Source organism: Megascapheus bottae, chromosome 7, assembly GCF_031878675.1.
Source record: "Megascapheus bottae isolate mThoBot1 chromosome 7, mThoBot2.hap1, whole genome shotgun sequence".
NCBI lineage: Eukaryota > Metazoa > Chordata > Mammalia > Rodentia > Geomyidae > Megascapheus > Megascapheus bottae.
The window spans coordinates 38,159,077-38,176,576 of record NC_143515.1 but is presented as its reverse complement, the minus strand read 5'-3'; the positions used below and the strand labels follow the sequence as shown (position 1 = coordinate 38,176,576).

Below are 17,500 nucleotides of genomic sequence, written 5' to 3'. Positions count from 1 at the left end.
TTTGCTTTTCTTCTTTTTCTTCTTAAGACACATGTAAGTTCTTTGCCCTGGGAATAACTTCTACAAATATAATTTCAAGCATTGGAGACATTTTATTGTTCAAAGAAAAGTTGCTGACTTCATTACAAGTCTAAGCCTAGTAAAAATGGAGTCTGGAATGGTAAACTGGTCCAGAGCTGAGGCAGAAGCAGGTAACCTCTGACCCCTGACTTTTACTGGAGAATGATATGCAGCATAAATCCAAGGGGCCTTTTCTCTTTCAAGTGTGCATGTATGTGTTATGCCTTCACTGTTCACAGCACTGCAGCTCAGATGTATCAGCACTTTCAAAAGCTTGACTTATACTAGGAGTTTTCAAAGAGTATACGTGGAAGCTTAATTTATTTCCCCTGTAGCCCGAGATTGCTACATGGGTTCCCTAACATTTTGTTTGTTTGTTTCTCTTTGGTTTCTTTGCATTTTAAAATGAGTATCATCTAAGACTCAGCAGGTAGTTTAACTGGGACATTAAGGCTTACAGGCTGCTGAAATGCACTTTGACTTAAGACTGTAATGCGTAAGTTTTCTCAAACATAATCAGTTAAGATTTCCAGGGAAACAAATCCCCCTGTGCTAGTTTTTTCCCTTCTGTTGAGCCCTAAACAGGAGTTAGAATTTTATATGTTTATTTTTATTTTTTCCCATTCTCTATAGGTCTGTTTAATAATGAATTTTATTAAAACTGGGAGCCACATTATTAGCTGGCAACTTAGGAGGTTCTTCTTTATATTTCTCTGTCTCTGTTTCCCTTGGCTCTCTCTTCATCTTTGTCTCACTCTCTGTATATATCTATATCTCTATACAAATAGATTTCTATATATCTATAAATTTAGATGTAGATGTATATCTATGTATCTATCTATTTACCTATTTATCTGTCTATATCTATTCACTTCCAACTTTTTTTTGATGCTTAATTGGAGATGATTCTCACAGACTTTACTGCCTAGGCTGCTTTGAACCATGATTCTGATATCTCAACCTCCTGAGTAGCTAGGATTATAGGCATGAGTCATCAGTGCCTCAGTTATATTTTATATTTAAAACCACTATTTAGGATTTTTAAGAAAAATAATTTTTCACATAAATTGTATCAGTTGAACCATTTAAAAATATTCTGGTGTCAAATAAAGCCCTTTATGACAGACAAAGAAAAGATTTGTGTAAGATTTGTAATTTGTTAGAGTCCCAGTGAAGTGCCAGTCTCCAGTGTCCTGATCATGCAGATAAGATTCTTCTCATCATACTCTCTTCCTCATTTCTCCACCAAAGAACTAAAGGCAATCACTTCCCCTATGATCAAGCAGGAAGCGTCTGTGCTACCATTTGTCCCTCCCCTCCACCAAGTCTATAACAGAGGTGGGAGGATCCACCTTTAGTCTACTTTGCCCTTCCTGGGTTGGTTTTCTTTGGCAGGGAGATGTATTCATGTTAAATGCAGAATGATGCCTGAAAAGTGTGTCTGAAAACGTATACAATCTCCATGTCAACGCTGCCCTTTCTGAACCGTTTTTCTCATCCCTGGGACCTGTGGAGCTGGGTCTTCCTGCAGCCTTCAGATTGACTGTGCACAGTAGTGTTCCCTATCTGCTTTTTCTGGCAAGCAGAGATGTCAAAGCTGTGCCAACATTTGCCCTGTCATATGTGTCCTAAATAGTTATTTACACAGTTTGAGTCCATTTTAGTAACTGGGTAAATAACCTCCCTCTTCAAAAGATTTTTAAATCCATAAATATGTCTTTATACATCCCCAATAGATGGAAATAACTCAATCTGTCAAGAACATATCCAGAGAAGTGTTTCCGCTGAAGACAGGGAAACTTCCTCTGTTATCTTATTTGCCCTGTACTTCTTTTTTCCTCATTTGTTTCTAGTTGTTACCACCTCTCTATGGCATCTGTGGTACCAAAAATAAACAGATCAAAAAGAAAGGGAGGGAGGAAAGAAGGAAGGAAGGAAGGAAGGAAAGAAATCTCCTGGGTCCCTAGGTTTTGGCCTCCTATTAGTCTGTCCTACTATACATAAAGGTATATAACAGGTTTATAATTGCAACTAAATCAGAATCCTAGTCTTTTTGACTTTCAAAGTAAAAAAAAAAGTTATCCAGGCTCTATTTTCGTGTGTCTCTAGTGGCATTGAGGCTTTATCCTCATGACCCGATCACTCACTGTCTTTGAGTTTCCTCACTCAGGCTAGTGCTCTAGCCTTGAGCTAGAGCTCAGCTAGCAATTGTGCTCCAGCAACTTTTAGCTTCATTTTTGTCCAGGAAAAATCTCAAGGACTTTCCTGCCCTGACTGTCTTTGAACTTTGCTCCTCAGATCTCAGTTTACTATGTAGCTGAGAATACAGTCATGAGCCAGAACATTTCAATGTTCTGACAGATAGCAAGAGACAATAAATAGTTCCTAGTTAAAACTCTAGCAATTTGGAGGATTTTTGAGTAGCTGATAGTTTTCCAGATTTGTAGCTATTATGACCAATGAAATAGATTTAGGACAAATCTTTGAATAAGCATAAAAATATAAAATGTGATCCTGGATATTCTTCAGAAATGTATATAAGACATTATTGCTCAATTGTTCCATCATATATGTGTTAACCACATTTTACACTGTTGTGAAAAATATCTGAGAGGAATAAAGTTTTATATTTTAGTCCATGACCCCTCTCTGCTGTCTTGGGAGTAAGCATGGTGAGGCAAAACATTATGGTCAGAACATGTCATGCCAGCAAGGGGGAAGAGAGAGCACAAGGGACAGAGACAAGATACACCCTTCAAGGGCCCATTCCCAGTGACACACTTCCTCCAACTAAGCCCATTCTCCTAGAAGTCCTTTTAGGGACAAGTTTATCACTGGATTAATTTGTTGGTGCAGTTGGAACCTTCTTGATCGAATAACCACTCAAAGCCCATTACTGGAAATCAGGCTTTTAATGCATGAACATCCAAATCATAACAACATCTTTATTCAAGTTATAATTATTTATCATGACAATTCTTGTAGGTAATTTGATTTTATTTTCTTTAGTATCTATGAACCCTCAAAGGACACACACACACACACACACACACACACACACACACACACACACACGAGCTGATCTTGGGATCTTGGACTCTGGGATCTTGGACTCTGAGTTTTTAAATTGCCTTGGAAATGGTGTTCTCAAGATTCCTGTATAGCATTTGGTAATATGAAGTACACAGTGGCATATAAATGTGTCATTCACATGTTTTGTTTTGTCCTCAGTTGTAGTTACCCTATTAATGATGTTTGAGATCTATTGCAGGTGTATGGGTGGGGAGAAGGAAGGGGGAGCATGAGCGAGCATGTAGAGTATCAGGCACACCCGTGCCTCTTTCCACCAGCCCTTCCCAGAGGGATTGCTACAGTGACTGTCTCACAAGTAGCTTGACTGTAACTGGCCACATGTTGAGTTTGGGTATAGGGTATCTCTCCCTTTTTATTCCAAGGTCAAGAGAGCTGACTCAGTGAAATTACAAAGCAGGATTTTAAAGTTTGTTTAGGGCAGATATTTTTTGCCCCCAAAGGTTGTGATCTAGGTCATGGAGGATCAGAGAAACTGAAAAATGAGCCCAGGGCTACATATTAGTTGCAAGTTGAACTGAGACTTGAACTTGTCAATCTGACTCCAGAACTCAAGTCCCTGACTACTATATCCTATATGTTATACTCTTCCTTTAAAAAAATTGGTGCAAGTATTGGGGCTTTAACTCAAGACTTTGGTGCTGTCCCTTAACTCTTTTGCTTGACTTTGGCACTCTAACACTTGAAACACAGATCTACTTCTGAGCCTCAGATCTCAGCCTCCTGAGTAGCTAGCATTATAAATGTGAGCCTCTAGTGCCTGGCTTTAATATTCCACATCTACACTATATATAACATATATATGTATATATAGTGTGTGCATGTGTTCCCCCTTTTTTCCTATTCATATATTTCCTATCTATGTATATATGAATAGAAAAAACAAATATCTTTTGTCTATTTGTCACATATTTTTATTACCATTTCACCACTGCTTCGTTGTTGTCTGTTGGGCCTGATGCTCGGCTATGAATCAGGTGAAGTCAACTGAGACTCAGGAGGAATTCTCCACTGGGGAGTGAGGATGTAGTTTTGTGTGCTAAGTAGAGTGATGATTGAGCTATTTACAAAGGGAGCATGCTGATTGGTATGATTAATTTGCAGTATATATTAAGAGCCTATATAATTCCACTCATTCAGTATGTTATTGAACTGAGAATAAGAGCACAGAAAACAAGTAAGGATATTTCTCTGGTGGAACATTTCCCACTTAAAGCTCCTCTTATTTCTCCATTTTTGTGAGGATAAAGAAAAAGGTATTATTTCCATATTGAAATTTGATGTACAACACTTGAACCTGAAGGGACATTAATGGTTGCTGGAACCTCTAAAATCCACTTACAAACTTCTCCTTTTGGAGATAGGCATCAGATCTACAATATAATACAGAAAGAAAGAAAGGAAGGAAGAAAGGAGGAAAGGAAGAAAGGAAGGAAGGAAAGAAAGGAGGGAAGGAAGGAAAAAAAGAAAGAAAGAAAAGAAGGAAGGAAGCAAAATAAGAATAGCAAAAGCAGCATGTTCTTTCAAGAGGAATAGCATAGAAGCACTGCTATTTCTGTCCAATAATGTATCAATAGCTGCACTGCTTCCCACCTACCCACCCACCTACCCATCAGTGTGAGTTCAGGCCACCTATAAGCAGAAGGCCGTACTGTGTATTATGGAGGAGACTCTCAGAGGCAATTGTTCCAGACCTGCAAGGCCAGCAGGCAAAGCAGGCTGGAAGGGGGATGGGAAGGGCCACACTGTGTTCCAGATGACTGAGCCAGGATTCATATACCAGCTTGCCTTTTTACATGAAGAAGAAAAGTAATAACAGCCCCAAACCCAGGCATTTCAAATAGTCAGCTGTCTGATGAATAATGGGATAGGTGGGCAGGAGCTCTCTGATTGGACGCCTTAATGAGCAGATTTCGCAGAGAATTTAGGCTGCAGTTCCCCTTGACCTTTGCCCTTTATTGACCAAACTGACACTTCATTTTTCACATACTTCCAATTATGGCTGGGCTTAAGTGTTGCCCTCCCTTCCTTTATTTCTTTGCTATGGACAACTTGAGAGTGGTTGAGGCCACAGAAGAGATTTTAATTTGAAAAACTATCCTAGCACCTCAGGTCAGGTTTAGGATGTAATCTGAAACTTCTGCCTGTTTGCAGTTTTTCAGCAGAAAACAACATTGATACAGCTTGTTTTAAAAGTTATCTTTAAAGTAAAATCCAGCTGACTTTTAAAGAAAATAGAATGACTTTGAGTGTTTAAAATGAAAAAAAAGTGTTTTTATGTTTTCTTTCTTTCTTTCTTTCTTTCTTTCTTTCTTTCTTTTTCTTTCTTTCTTTTCTGTAGTATATTTTTCTGTTGCGAAGAGGCACTTGGTTATACTAGTATTTGTTCACTCTTGCTTGTTAAGTTTTGCATCTCTTCTGGGACTTTTTACTTAGTGCTAATACTGGGGCTTGAACTCAGAGCCTGAGCACTGTTTCTTAGTTTTTCACTGAAGACGAGTGCTCTACCACTCAAGCCATAGTTCTACGTCCAGCTTTTTGCTTGTTAATTGGAGGTAAGCGTCTCACAAACTTTTCTGCTATCTTTGAAGTGTGATCCTCAGCTCTTAGCCTCCTGAGTAGCTAAGATTAAAAGGATGAACTTACCATGTGTTGTATTGTATTCTAGTGATACGCTAGTGAATGCTGACTTATAAATACTTCTGAGAAAAGAGAAAAGCAAAATGTAATTTTCATGACACTATTGCCCTAGATGTTACTTTGTTTAATGTTGTATTGCAAATCTTTTGTATGTGGTGACAAGCAAGATTAGGGAAATAATTTTCTGGTGGGAAAAGTCAGGTGTGAAGCTGAATGAGAAGCGATTATATTGCACAGATCCCCATTATCCAAAGGACAATATTATGTGCTTATCAACCATGCTGAATTACCTCAGATAGAGAGTTGTTTTCTTAAGAACCACTTGTGGCATACTCACCTTGCATTCTGTTGTAGCACTTTTCTGTTCTCCATTTGCTTGACTTCTAGCATCACAAAAGCAGGCCATCTAAAAGAAAAAAAATACTCCATCATTTAAAGGTAGTTAGTAACTGTAAATTTCAGGGTATGAACTTGGCCATAAACAACATCACTGAAAGAGCATCTTCTCTCTAATACAGAATATCAGTAGTAAACTTGAGGTCATTGTTGTTTATCTTCAATAAGAAAATAAGGCATTTCAAATTGTTTACAGCAAAAGAGAGTCCCTTCTAACCCAGAGAGAAGTATCTAGAAAGCAGAGGAAGTGTTACTCACTTTATTATGTAGCCTTTGGGCATATCTATGGCATATTTTTATGAAATATGGTAATAAAAAGGGTATGTAAAAGACAGACTAAGATTCTGTCTTTCTAAGGTGACCTCTGTTACCAAGTAACTGCTTTACTTATGAGCTTATTAAATACTCCAAAAAATGAGCTTTTCATACTTCACGGGCATTGATGTGAAAATGAGCCATCCTGTGAGTAGTTTTCTTGATCATTTTTAGAACAATTGATTAGCCAAAGAGCTCCTGTCATTAGTTGACATTGACTGATAGCAATTTGTCACAAGCTCTGAAGGTCAGCTAGACAGTTGGAGTTTCAGCTTGTCTTTGATTGACCTTTACTGAATTCCATGCTCATGTGATTGCGTTTGAATAAGCCTGACCCTCAATTGGAAGAGATAGGACATGAGTCAGCAGCGTCACTCCTTACATTTTCTGTTGATTGCTCATTTTTATTCATGTGTGAACTCGTGGTGTGGTGTGGATTTCTTCTCAATTTTTTTACTCTCAGTTTTGAAATGTAAAAGGTATGGTGGTTAAGTGTGGCCTTAAAGCCACAGTTTTGGTTTGTGTTTAACAGGGGACTTGGTATGTCCTAGATCTGTTACTGACTCCGGCTTTTGTCACCTGTACAGGTACTAGGATTTTGTTGCAAGTGATGGATTGTAATTATGGTGCAGCTGTTGTTTTTAAGGAATACTGACTTGGATATGAGCCATAGAACTTTTAAAATTATACACTAACTCTTAGCTTCTCTGGAATGAATTCCTTTCCCAAGAATTATGGATATTTTAATAAATGAAAATGGAGTAGTAAACAATTATGAATGATGATGTTATGTCAGTTTGTCCATTAGCTTTGTAGCCAGGTGCATGGAAACCTTAAGAACTTATCTACTTCTCAGCTTCACTCTGTCTACTGTAAATTAGAGGCTGCCCCTCGGATTAGAAGAGTATGAATGTTTCAGAGAGATGGAACAGGCTTTCTGCTGTAGTGAACTCCAAAGTTGTTTGCTAATAATACTCAGTTTGTTTTGTACCAAACTGTAAGAAATTTCCCCCAAGTGTAACACATACAAAAGAATATATTCTACATTCAGATTAATAACATTCTTTTTATTTTATTTTATTTTTTTGCCTTAACTCAGCTCTTGTGTGAGGTCTTTCTTTTCTCTTCTTCCTTCCCATTTTACCTTCTTTTACTTCTGTGTCTGATTTTAAACTCTAAGCGGCAACTTGCTTTTCAGGTTGGCTCTTTCAGGCATTCCAGTGCCACCACACACAGCCTGGCATAGCCTAAACATATGTTTTAGTTTCTATCCAAGAAAATACATGAGGAGAGAATCCATTGTCCCAGGTGGTGGATTCTTCACACAGTGTCATTCTTGGCAGCACAGAAGTGAGGAAGTTAATTTTAGAGAAGCATTCATTTAACATAGCCCAAGGAGATTAAAAAAAAAAGAGTTTAGAGTTATAATCACTTCTGCAGATGAGCCAAACCATTATCAGGAGTTGTATTTAAGGGTGGGGGGAATGTAAATTTATATGTTCTAATCAACTCGTCAAAGTGGATTAAGTACTTACTAGGTGTCAGGTGCTTGATATGAAGTTATAAAAATGAGCAGGCCATTGTGTTTGTCCTTAAGGAAGTTTGTGGTGTGCTACTCAGAACATCAGGCATACGGGAGCTAAATGTTCACTCAACACTCACTATTCCTAGGGAGTTCTATTTCAACTTGTCAATGCCCCAGCCAGTGGGAACTTTGTGATCAAGGCTCCTGGCTGAAAGACAAGATGTAACTAACATCTAGGACCCTTTTCTTTGAACTTTGGGATCATCATTGCATGTCACCATTAATCATGTGGCTGCCAGTGCAGATTTCTTCAGAATGTTGGCATCTTGTGGGAGAGGGAATCTCATTGGCAGTCTAGGATGGGCAATAGATACTTTGTTGGAGTGATATTTTTATTCATTTATTAAAGATACATAGGGCTTTATGGTAAACTATCGTGAATCCTATTATCAAGATATTTTAAAATGTGAATTATAATATAGTAAGGTAAGCACTTGGTTAAATATGCATTAAGTTACAAGGTCTACCAGTAATTTCATTGCCATCTTTGTTTTTGAAGTAGTGATGGCTGTGATTCATGTGTGGCAGTATTTGTAGCCACCATATTGATATATAAGCATTCCTTCATTTATCCTGCTAATAGTGATCTGTTATTTGCCTATATCTATACATGAGGGAATTCAAATTCTATTAGAGATCATTGATAAAAATGTAACTATGTGATTTGGCCCCCTTCTAGATAGATTGATCCTTTCGATTCTAACCAAAGACCTCCTCAGTGCACTCCTGGTGGTAGCCAAGTGAAGGATGTCCAAGCTCAATTTAAATAGTGGCTTCAGGATATATTTCATGACACCCCCAGGCTAAAAAGTATGTCTCTTCTATGTTGTTCCAGTATCCTGTTCTTCACTGTAAGTTGAAACGAGCCATTTTTGTTGTTGTTGAGCATCCTGCCCAGGAGACTTCTGGGAAGGGAGTAGGTACTCTTCATCTTTGAATATTCTATGACTATCACACTTATAGGCACATAGCCACTGATGAATAATTTTTTATTAACAAAGACTGAAAACCCATCCTCCATTGGGGCTGGTTTCTTTCGGATACCAAAGAATTAATCTCACATGGAACTCTTTCAGAGTATAAAAGGCACCAAGTTCTCACCTGTTTCAAAGATACAAAGATCTTTTTTAAAGATCTTTCAAAAAAAATTTTTTTTTGCCAATGCTGGGCTTTGAAATCAGGGCCTGGGCACTGTCCCTGGGCTTTCTCAAGGATAGAGATCTATCATTTGAGCCACAGCATCATTGCTGACTTTTTTTTCTATGTATGTGGTGCTGAGGAATTGAACCCTAGTCCTTGTGCATGCTAGGCAAGCACTCTACCACTAGGCTAAACTCCTGGACCCCCAAATTGTTTTTTTTTCTCCAAGAGCAATCAAGGAAATTTTTCTATGGGAGCTATCTCAGAAGTTATCGATAGATGAATTTGGATGCATTTTAAATCACATGACCTAAATCATTCCCTATTCTGCCTACTCCCATCCTTGTATGTGATGGATCTTTTGATAGATCATAGGATCACGGCCGAGGATGACTTCTGAGACCCGTCCCGGAGCAGGAGTAACTAAGCTATGCTGGGGGAATGTTTTGTATCCTATTGCTTTCCCAGTAGCATTTGATTTTGTCCTCTGAGATAGGATATTTAGTTACGTCCCTGCATTTATCTTTCTCCTCCATGAATGCTATCACTAATTAAGGAAAGCAGTAGAGGTTTTGGCTGTTGGCCTAGGAAACAGATAACTCAAAGGATATATTTATGCCAAACATTTCCCTAAGATGTAGGAGTTGTCTACCTCATGAATTGATTAATCCTTGAAGTTTAGTTGGTCATGTTGGGCTTTACGCATGTGAGTGGCTTGGTGGATTAGTTCAGTTTTATAGACAATTGTTCATAAGAACTTAACCTAAATGTGTTCTAGCAGATTAGGACAATTAACTTTGTGTGTTTTTTTTTCTTTCCATATATTTTTTATTGTAATTAATAGAAGGGTTACATTATATTCACCAGATAGAAGGTGCATTACTTCACAAACATTGATACCCTTTCTCATGTCTTGGTCCCCATTTCCCTCCCCCCCTGTTTGTTTCGTTTTTTTTTTTTTTTTTGGTAACCACTGATATTTACCAATGTCAAACATAGCTAATTTTATTTCTTAAGAAATAATGAATGAGTGAGTTAAAAATCCCTTTTACTTATTTCTGTAAGAAGAAAAAAGAGACCATGATACTACATAGCAAATTTTAGTCAAAATTGCATGTGTATAATTATATACATTACATTATGCATTATGTATAATATTACATATGTAAACACACACAAACATATATGTAGTGGAGTTTGAATTTTAGTCCTGTACTTTCTAGACTGACCCATCACTGACATATCTAGCCCTGCTTTTTGCTAGTTATTCTAAAGATGATATCTAATGAGCTTTCCTGTCTGGTCTGACTTTGCTTAGTCTCCTGAATAACTTAGATTATAGATTTGAGCCACAGGCACCAGGCACTCAAAATCACACATTTCAAAGAAAGGATAAAGAGAGAATGCAGAAAATATTTAATTAGATGAATTTGGTGCTAACAAGCAAATTGTCAGTGCTAGCTTGGTCCAATTGCATTTGAATCTTTCCTTGACTGTCCTTATGAAAATGTATTTGTGATATGAGGACAAGTGGTACCTTGACATCCTTTTTTTATTCTTTTCTACCTTGGTATAAAAGCATATACAGAAGATACTTGAGTCACAATGGAATTTTGTCCTTATAAACCCACTGTAATGGGAAAATAGCAAACTAGAAAATGGATTGAACCATGTAACTTCCCAAGCACCATGGCTTAGTAACACAGCACATGAGAAAGGATCTGTAATTATCCTATGGAGTCATGACAGACTGGGAATGTAGTTTGTTGTCCAGTTTGCATCATGAGTCTTCTTATATTGCTAGTTTAGGGAAAAGATTGGAATTAGGAATAATGGTTTTGGCCAGGTGTTGTGGCTCATGTTTATAATTCTAGCTGTTCAGGAGGCAGAGATGTGAGGATCGCGGTTCAAAGCCATCCTGGGTAGAGAAGTCTGTGAGACTTTTATTTTTAACTAATCACCAAAAAACTGGAAGTGATGCTGTGGTTCAATGAGGTAGAACACAAGATCTGAGCGAAAGAGCTTAGTGACAATGCCCAGGCCCTGAGTTCTAGCCCCACGACTAACAACGACAAAAAAGAATAATGGTTTCTAAGTGAATGTGTATTATTTATTCCCATTGAAGAGTTGAAAAATCATAAACTGAATGAAAGTTGGGCTCTCTGTATTTCAACTTAAAAAAGCATGGATATTTTGTTTCCTAAGATTTAAGGAATTTAACAAAAATGATCTAAGTACACAATAACCTACTGAGCTTCGTAACATCCAAAGCAAAGAGTGAACAAACGTAGGCTTCAAGATTTAGAGCATTTATAAAAGTTTTTCAGAAGAAGCATTTTCGCCTAGAATTAAGATCTAAAAGAGAGTCCCCTGTCTTTCCACAGGGAATCCAGTGAGATGATAGACATGTATATTCTTTTCAAAAGTGTCAGGTAATAAGTAGGTTCCTTTTTGAACAGTATCATCCCTTCCTTTGTTCTCTTTCCATTTTTCCCTCCTTCCCTGTCCACAAGTTGTAAAGTACATTTTCAATATAGTGCCGAGCGAGTATCACGGCTGCATTTGTTCACTCGTTGTCCTGTCATTTCTATGTCCTTCTTACCCTCCAAAAAACAAAAAACAAACAAGAGAAACAGAAGTAAACCCCCTCTTGTTTCATTTCTTAGAATTCATTTTGGTAAGTATTGTTTTGTATGATCAGAGATACAGAGGCATTGGGTTTTTTCTTGACATAGATGTTCTTTACATTGTTTGATTAAGTCCCTTTCACCTCTCAGCTTGAAGCATAACATGGCAAATGGGGTAACAACAGAAGACATACATTTCATTACTTCACTCAGTTAAATGTGTGGAGTAATATTTATCCAATTCTTACTTGTAATTCCTTGGTAACTAAGCCAGTCTCAATTTCCATGGTTGGAAGAGATGATAACCCGTTTTAATACAACCCAAGGTGCTGGTTATTGTGCCGTGTCAGCTGGCTTTTCTCCACTTGTTTATCTCCTTTCTGACCATTTTATGGTGGGTCAGATGGACTCGTTAGTCCACCAGTTTGGGGTCAGCAATAGGGACAAGAATGCTCTTATCATTCTGATTATTGCCTCCAGAAACTAGGTTAATGGAGCCAGAAAGATTCAGATAAACGATGGCTAAAATGAGGATGCTGAGGCACTGAGCTGGGATGTACAATTGAGATGGTTCAGGGACCATTGTCTTTAGAAAGGAATGTTTGGAGGGAATATAACTTCACTATGACTTCAGCCTTTAAGAGTGGAGGAGACAGAATATCATAAGACTGGAGGAGACAGAATATCGCGAATATTTGCATTGCCACATTCCAGATGGGAAAAACGTTCCTTTCGCCTAATGATGTGGCTCAAATGGTTGAGTGCTGACCTACCAAGTGCTAAGACCTGAGCTTCAAGTCCAGAACCAGCAGAAAAAATTAAGAAATAGACAAACAAACATATCCTTATGTGGAAAGGTGAAAGGAATACATGCAGTACGCATAAAAGGTATTGTCTAATGTTGTTTAAGCTTATGAGAAAATATTCCTGAAAAGAGAGGAAAAGCAAAAACATTTTCATTCATTACTTTCCTTCCCCCTCTGGTACAGGGAATTGAACCCAAGGCCTCACATCTGCTAGACAAGTACTATACCACTTGTTCCATACCCCCACTCATTAAATAACTTAAAAAAGTTCTAGTTGAACATCTACTGCAGCCAGTCCTGTGTTACATGCAAGAAACCGAGTGAGAAAGGTCAAATCTGATGGTTCAAGCAGAAGAGCAAACAGTTGACATAGGCAGGATAAATCCAGGGAATGAATAACTCAGTGCAATTCGGAAGTGAAAGAAAAATCTCCTCCAAACAAAACATACCAAAACAACCCAGCAAAGATGGACAACTGCCTGGCATTGGAATGGCCTGGCTTCACTCTTCCCATGGCAGACATTCTAAATCACACACCTTTTTTTCATGGAGAATGTGAATATCTTAGATTGTGGGTCCCTCTCTACATAGAGCTGCTGTCATTATCTTAGTTACCAGCTCATCTCGTAGACTTATCCGTAGGAGAAATAAGGTCATTTTTAAATTTTAGTAATTATTATTTTCTTATTTTTAGTCACTCTTACTTTCTTGGTTAGTTTTTACGAGTGGTTATTATTTTTACTGACCATCCACTTAGCTCTTTTCGAAGGCGTAAGCTAATGATGGAAATTTAGGACTAATGGAACAGAAAGGCATGGGAAGCAGAGACACTGGTTTGTGTAAAGCTGTGAAGGAGCACGGCACTGGGGATGCTCTCTGTGTGCTTTCCAGGAGGTAAGAAAGGAGATGACTCAGGTGAGGACTGAGAGGTTGCATGGGCCAGATTATGAAGGGTCCGTGTGTGGAATCGGAAGAAGGCATTTGCAGTTTATTTAGGAGGCAACTGAACATGTTAGCAGAGTTACAGCATGACCAGATCAGTGTGAAGGAGGAATCCATTCACTGGAAGGCTGGAGCCAGCCCTACCGTTATGTGGCTATGTGGAGGAGGTCCACGAAAGGAGACGGAAGAGTCTGCAGAGGGCAAGAAGTGGACCCAACTTGGAAACTGTGTTGGACACAGAGTTTGGTGGGATGATAGGATAATGTCAGGGTTTCTGGCTGTGTGGACTCTGGAATTGTTTTTGTTGGATGTGTAGCCTTAGTTCTCCAGATAGGGGGAAAATGCAGCTGGTCATCTATGGCTGTGGTTTTCCCGCCACCTTCTGGCTGGGCCCAAAGTGGTATTTTTCCCACCCCTTCCTGAGGGTCACTCACAAGTGACCTGCTGCCCTTTTGAACTGTTCTCTCTCAGAGAAGGCTCTGGACTCTGTGGGGACCAGGGGTGGGCTGGGAAGGAAGAGACTAGCCAAGCTATCATGGGAATTCAGTGACTCATTCCATCAGTTTACTGCTCTGAAAATGAGGTGACTTCCCTCTTTGCTTGACAACTGATTGATGAACATTTCCTGAGCGTTGTGGAGTAGATGTTTTGCTTCACAGGCCTTCATGTTTATGGGCTCCCACTGGACGCTTATCCTGGTGTGCGACAGCCTTTTCCACTTCCCGCCTGCTAAGTTTTCTTTTTATGTAGAATCTTTAAATTACCTGCCCATGACTTAATAGATTCCAGGATTAGAAACTAGTGTAGAAAACTTTGGCCTGCTGATACAACTCTGGTTACAATGACTTTTTGGCGGATGTTGGAAAATGAAGCCCAGTTTCCTATATTGAAACCGTTTATTTGATGAAAGATGCTATCACCTGGCTCTAAGTATGTCCTATTTTGAAAGTTATCTGTAAAAATAGTATACTTCATTTGATGCATCTAGAATCTTTGAAAGGGATTTGTTTGTTTAGTGCTCATTCTCACAAGAGAGATTTGTTTCTTTTGAAGCTTGCCCTTCACTTTGGGTCCTGATGTCTTAGAAGAAAAGGAGTGAGCTTTGGAAAACATTGTTCCATTCAATAATAAAATCTTAATGAAAGCATCACAGCAAGAGGCGAAAGCATTTCTTTTAGACTGCGAGAATATTTCCTAGGCTCACTTTTCATAATTGAAGTGGAGGCTATAGGCTTGCAATGTGTGGGTCAGAAGGCATGTCTTAGATGCTAGTCATTGCCCTTAGATTTAATTTCCATGTTTTCAGATGGAGGCAGAAGGTTTAATGTGTCTTACTTTGCAGCTGGAACAGATTCTATTTTTAATCTGTAAGTAAAATGTGGCACGGAGCCATGTACTGCCTGGATCCAACTGCATAACTCCTGTCGCTATCAGTGAGCTTCATGATGATTGGAAAGAAGGATGTGGTCTCCCCCAAGTCCCGCTCCCCAAATACGAATCTGATGCTTTCAAATTAAACCTGCTGAACAAATTCTAGCACTTTTCTAGTTAAATGAAGTATTTTCTAATGTAATAACCATGCTGGCTTAAAGGAATAATGCAATGATTCCAAATACAAACACATACAGAGAGAGAGAGAGAGGGAGAGAGAGAAAGAGAGAGAGAGAGAGAGAGAGAGAGAGAGAGAGAGAGAGAGAGAGAGAGAGAGAGAGAGAGAGAGAGAGAGAGAACCATAGAATTGGTTTTCAGGCAGAGAGAAAGGCAACTGAGCTCAGAAACCTGGCTGGCATAGTAAATGACATGGCTGTATTAAGCAACACAAAATTGACTTTAAACAGAAAAAGATAAGAAGAGAAAGGCTTTTCTTTGGCTGGTACTATGCTCATCAGGATACAAGTTATTGTAGGTGAGTAATTCTAGTAAGAATCCTCTCCTAGCCCTGCCTGCCCTGCCCCCCAACTCATTTTCCCCAGTGGTGGGGATGGTATATGACGCTGTTCCTTTACAACCGACTGATGTTTGCACCTATAAATAAATTCACTCGAATCATAATTGTTGCAGCAGGATTGTTTGATTACTTGGCAATGGCTTTGTGTGGAGATAGCTTTTGGATCACCTGTTTCTTGGGAATATTTGACAGACCTCATGTTTATTACCCAATTGAATGTCAGTAGCAATTGGAGCTAAAGATAAACAAAAATGCAAGCACTTGTTGACCTTGACTTTTTTTTTTTTCCACAAGAGATTGGACTTGATGGCTCTATTGCTGTTAAGCTGATAAGGGCTATAAACAGTAGTTTAAGGAAAATGTTTTATTCCCAGAGGAAAATGTCCTATTTGCTGTGGGAGATGGTCATAAACATGTATACCTTTGGCCAGATTTTTCTTAATTCGCCTTCGTTTGGACTGTGGGAAAAGGATATGGGAAAGACACTTTCTTGGGTTTAAATCTCCATTTGCATAAATTATCATGATTTGCAAATGATGTAGTCAATAGATTGAATATGATTTTAGAAGCCATCAGTGATGTTTCTACAAACTATGATACTTAGTTATATAATTCCCTTAGAAAGTGTCATGTTCATATAATACTATGTTTTGGAGATGAGATGAAAATCTTGTTTAAAAATGCAATAGATTTCTGGTCCTTTTTTAGGTTTTAATGAATACATAAAAGGTATACAATTGATTAGAATTGTCCGACTAGGAGGAAAGAGAGAAAATTGTTCCAGCAAATATTTACATGGGACACTCCAGGAATGAAGAGCCGTTTGTGACCCTATTCTCGGGGTACCAGATGTTAAGCTCCAGATTTGAATCAGGAACTTTGGGCAATTAAGGATTACCATTTATTGATATTAAGCCTCCATGATCAGCCCTACTTGCTGTTAAAATCCCCCTGTGTTTTCCTGGAGAGGAAAGGTGCTTTGGCTCAGTGCCACTGGCTTCAACTTCTCTTAAAATGTTGTTTTGATGCAGAGTGTAGTGATGGCTGAATTGATTTCTGTGCCTAAAAGATGGCCTAGATTTTTGCCCTGTGGAAATCCATGGAATTAAGAACTTTAGGTTCCTGGAGTGATAAGAGGTACGCAAATGATTAGATATGCATGCAGGGAAAAAATTAAGATGCTCAGAGAATGAAAATAAGGGTCTATATAATTTGCAAGTTTAATGTAAATGTAAGCCACTAATGCAACTAATAATTTAATGCTAATATGTGAGAGTAAGTAAATGTAATTCTAATTATTTCCTTTCTCATGTGTTTTCAGAGAGTTCTGGGCAAAAAATGTACTGTATTGAAATATTTCTCTGACTACCTAGGATGAAAATATGGTCAGCCAACAACTGTGGCCCCTATGAAACCTTTGAGATATAATTAACTCAAATTTCTCTTTATATAGAAAATTGGGACAATTTGTATAGCTAACTGTAAACCATAGTTCCTTGAAAGCAAGTGTAATGTTGTGGGATTTTTTTTCATTAGATATAAAAGCTGAGATCTAACTTGATACCCTCTTTAAAGTAGTCCCAAGTATCATTTAATAAAACAACATTTTATAAAAGTAGTTGACCTTGTAGTCTCTTTTACCATATAACTGATATATATTCAAAAGAGAATTCCATACTGTCTTTAAAAACTAACAACAGAGAAGTCCCACTCTCCCTGTTCCTTTGCCATGGCCTATTTCTATACCTGTGAATTTCTTGAGAGAAGAATAACTGCTGGCTGATCTCCACTTTTCCAAGAAACTTTTGTGAAGACCAATGGAAATCGGTGCAGTGACAGATGTCATTGTAGATTATTATGATGTCCATTACTTGGTGAATGAAATTAGGAAGAGTTTATTTCTGACTTGGCACCTATGTGTCCCTGCAACAGAAAGAGAGAAACTTGGCAT

The 17,500-nt window shown here is 38.3% G+C and overlaps 2 protein-coding genes across 6 annotated transcripts in view; one reads left to right on the top strand and one right to left on the bottom strand.

Moving 5' to 3' along the window:
- Positions 1-17,500, top strand: part of Meis1 (Meis homeobox 1) — a 145,416-nt gene that overhangs the window by 33,090 nt on the left and 94,826 nt on the right. The window lies entirely within an intron of this gene.
- LOC150060659 (uncharacterized) overlaps positions 1-17,500 on the bottom strand; it is a 40,323-nt gene that overhangs the window by 21,343 nt on the left and 1,480 nt on the right. For both annotated transcript variants that reach the window (XM_090336787.1, XM_090336786.1), the window contains exons 2-3: positions 17,296-17,472; positions 6,128-6,196 (exon numbers count right to left, since the gene is read on the bottom strand). In XM_090336787.1, coding sequence (XP_090192913.1) covers positions 6,128-6,196; positions 17,296-17,417 — 191 coding nt within the window. In that variant the 5' untranslated portion in view covers positions 17,418-17,472. The remainder of the gene's footprint in view (positions 1-6,127; positions 6,197-17,295; positions 17,473-17,500) is intronic.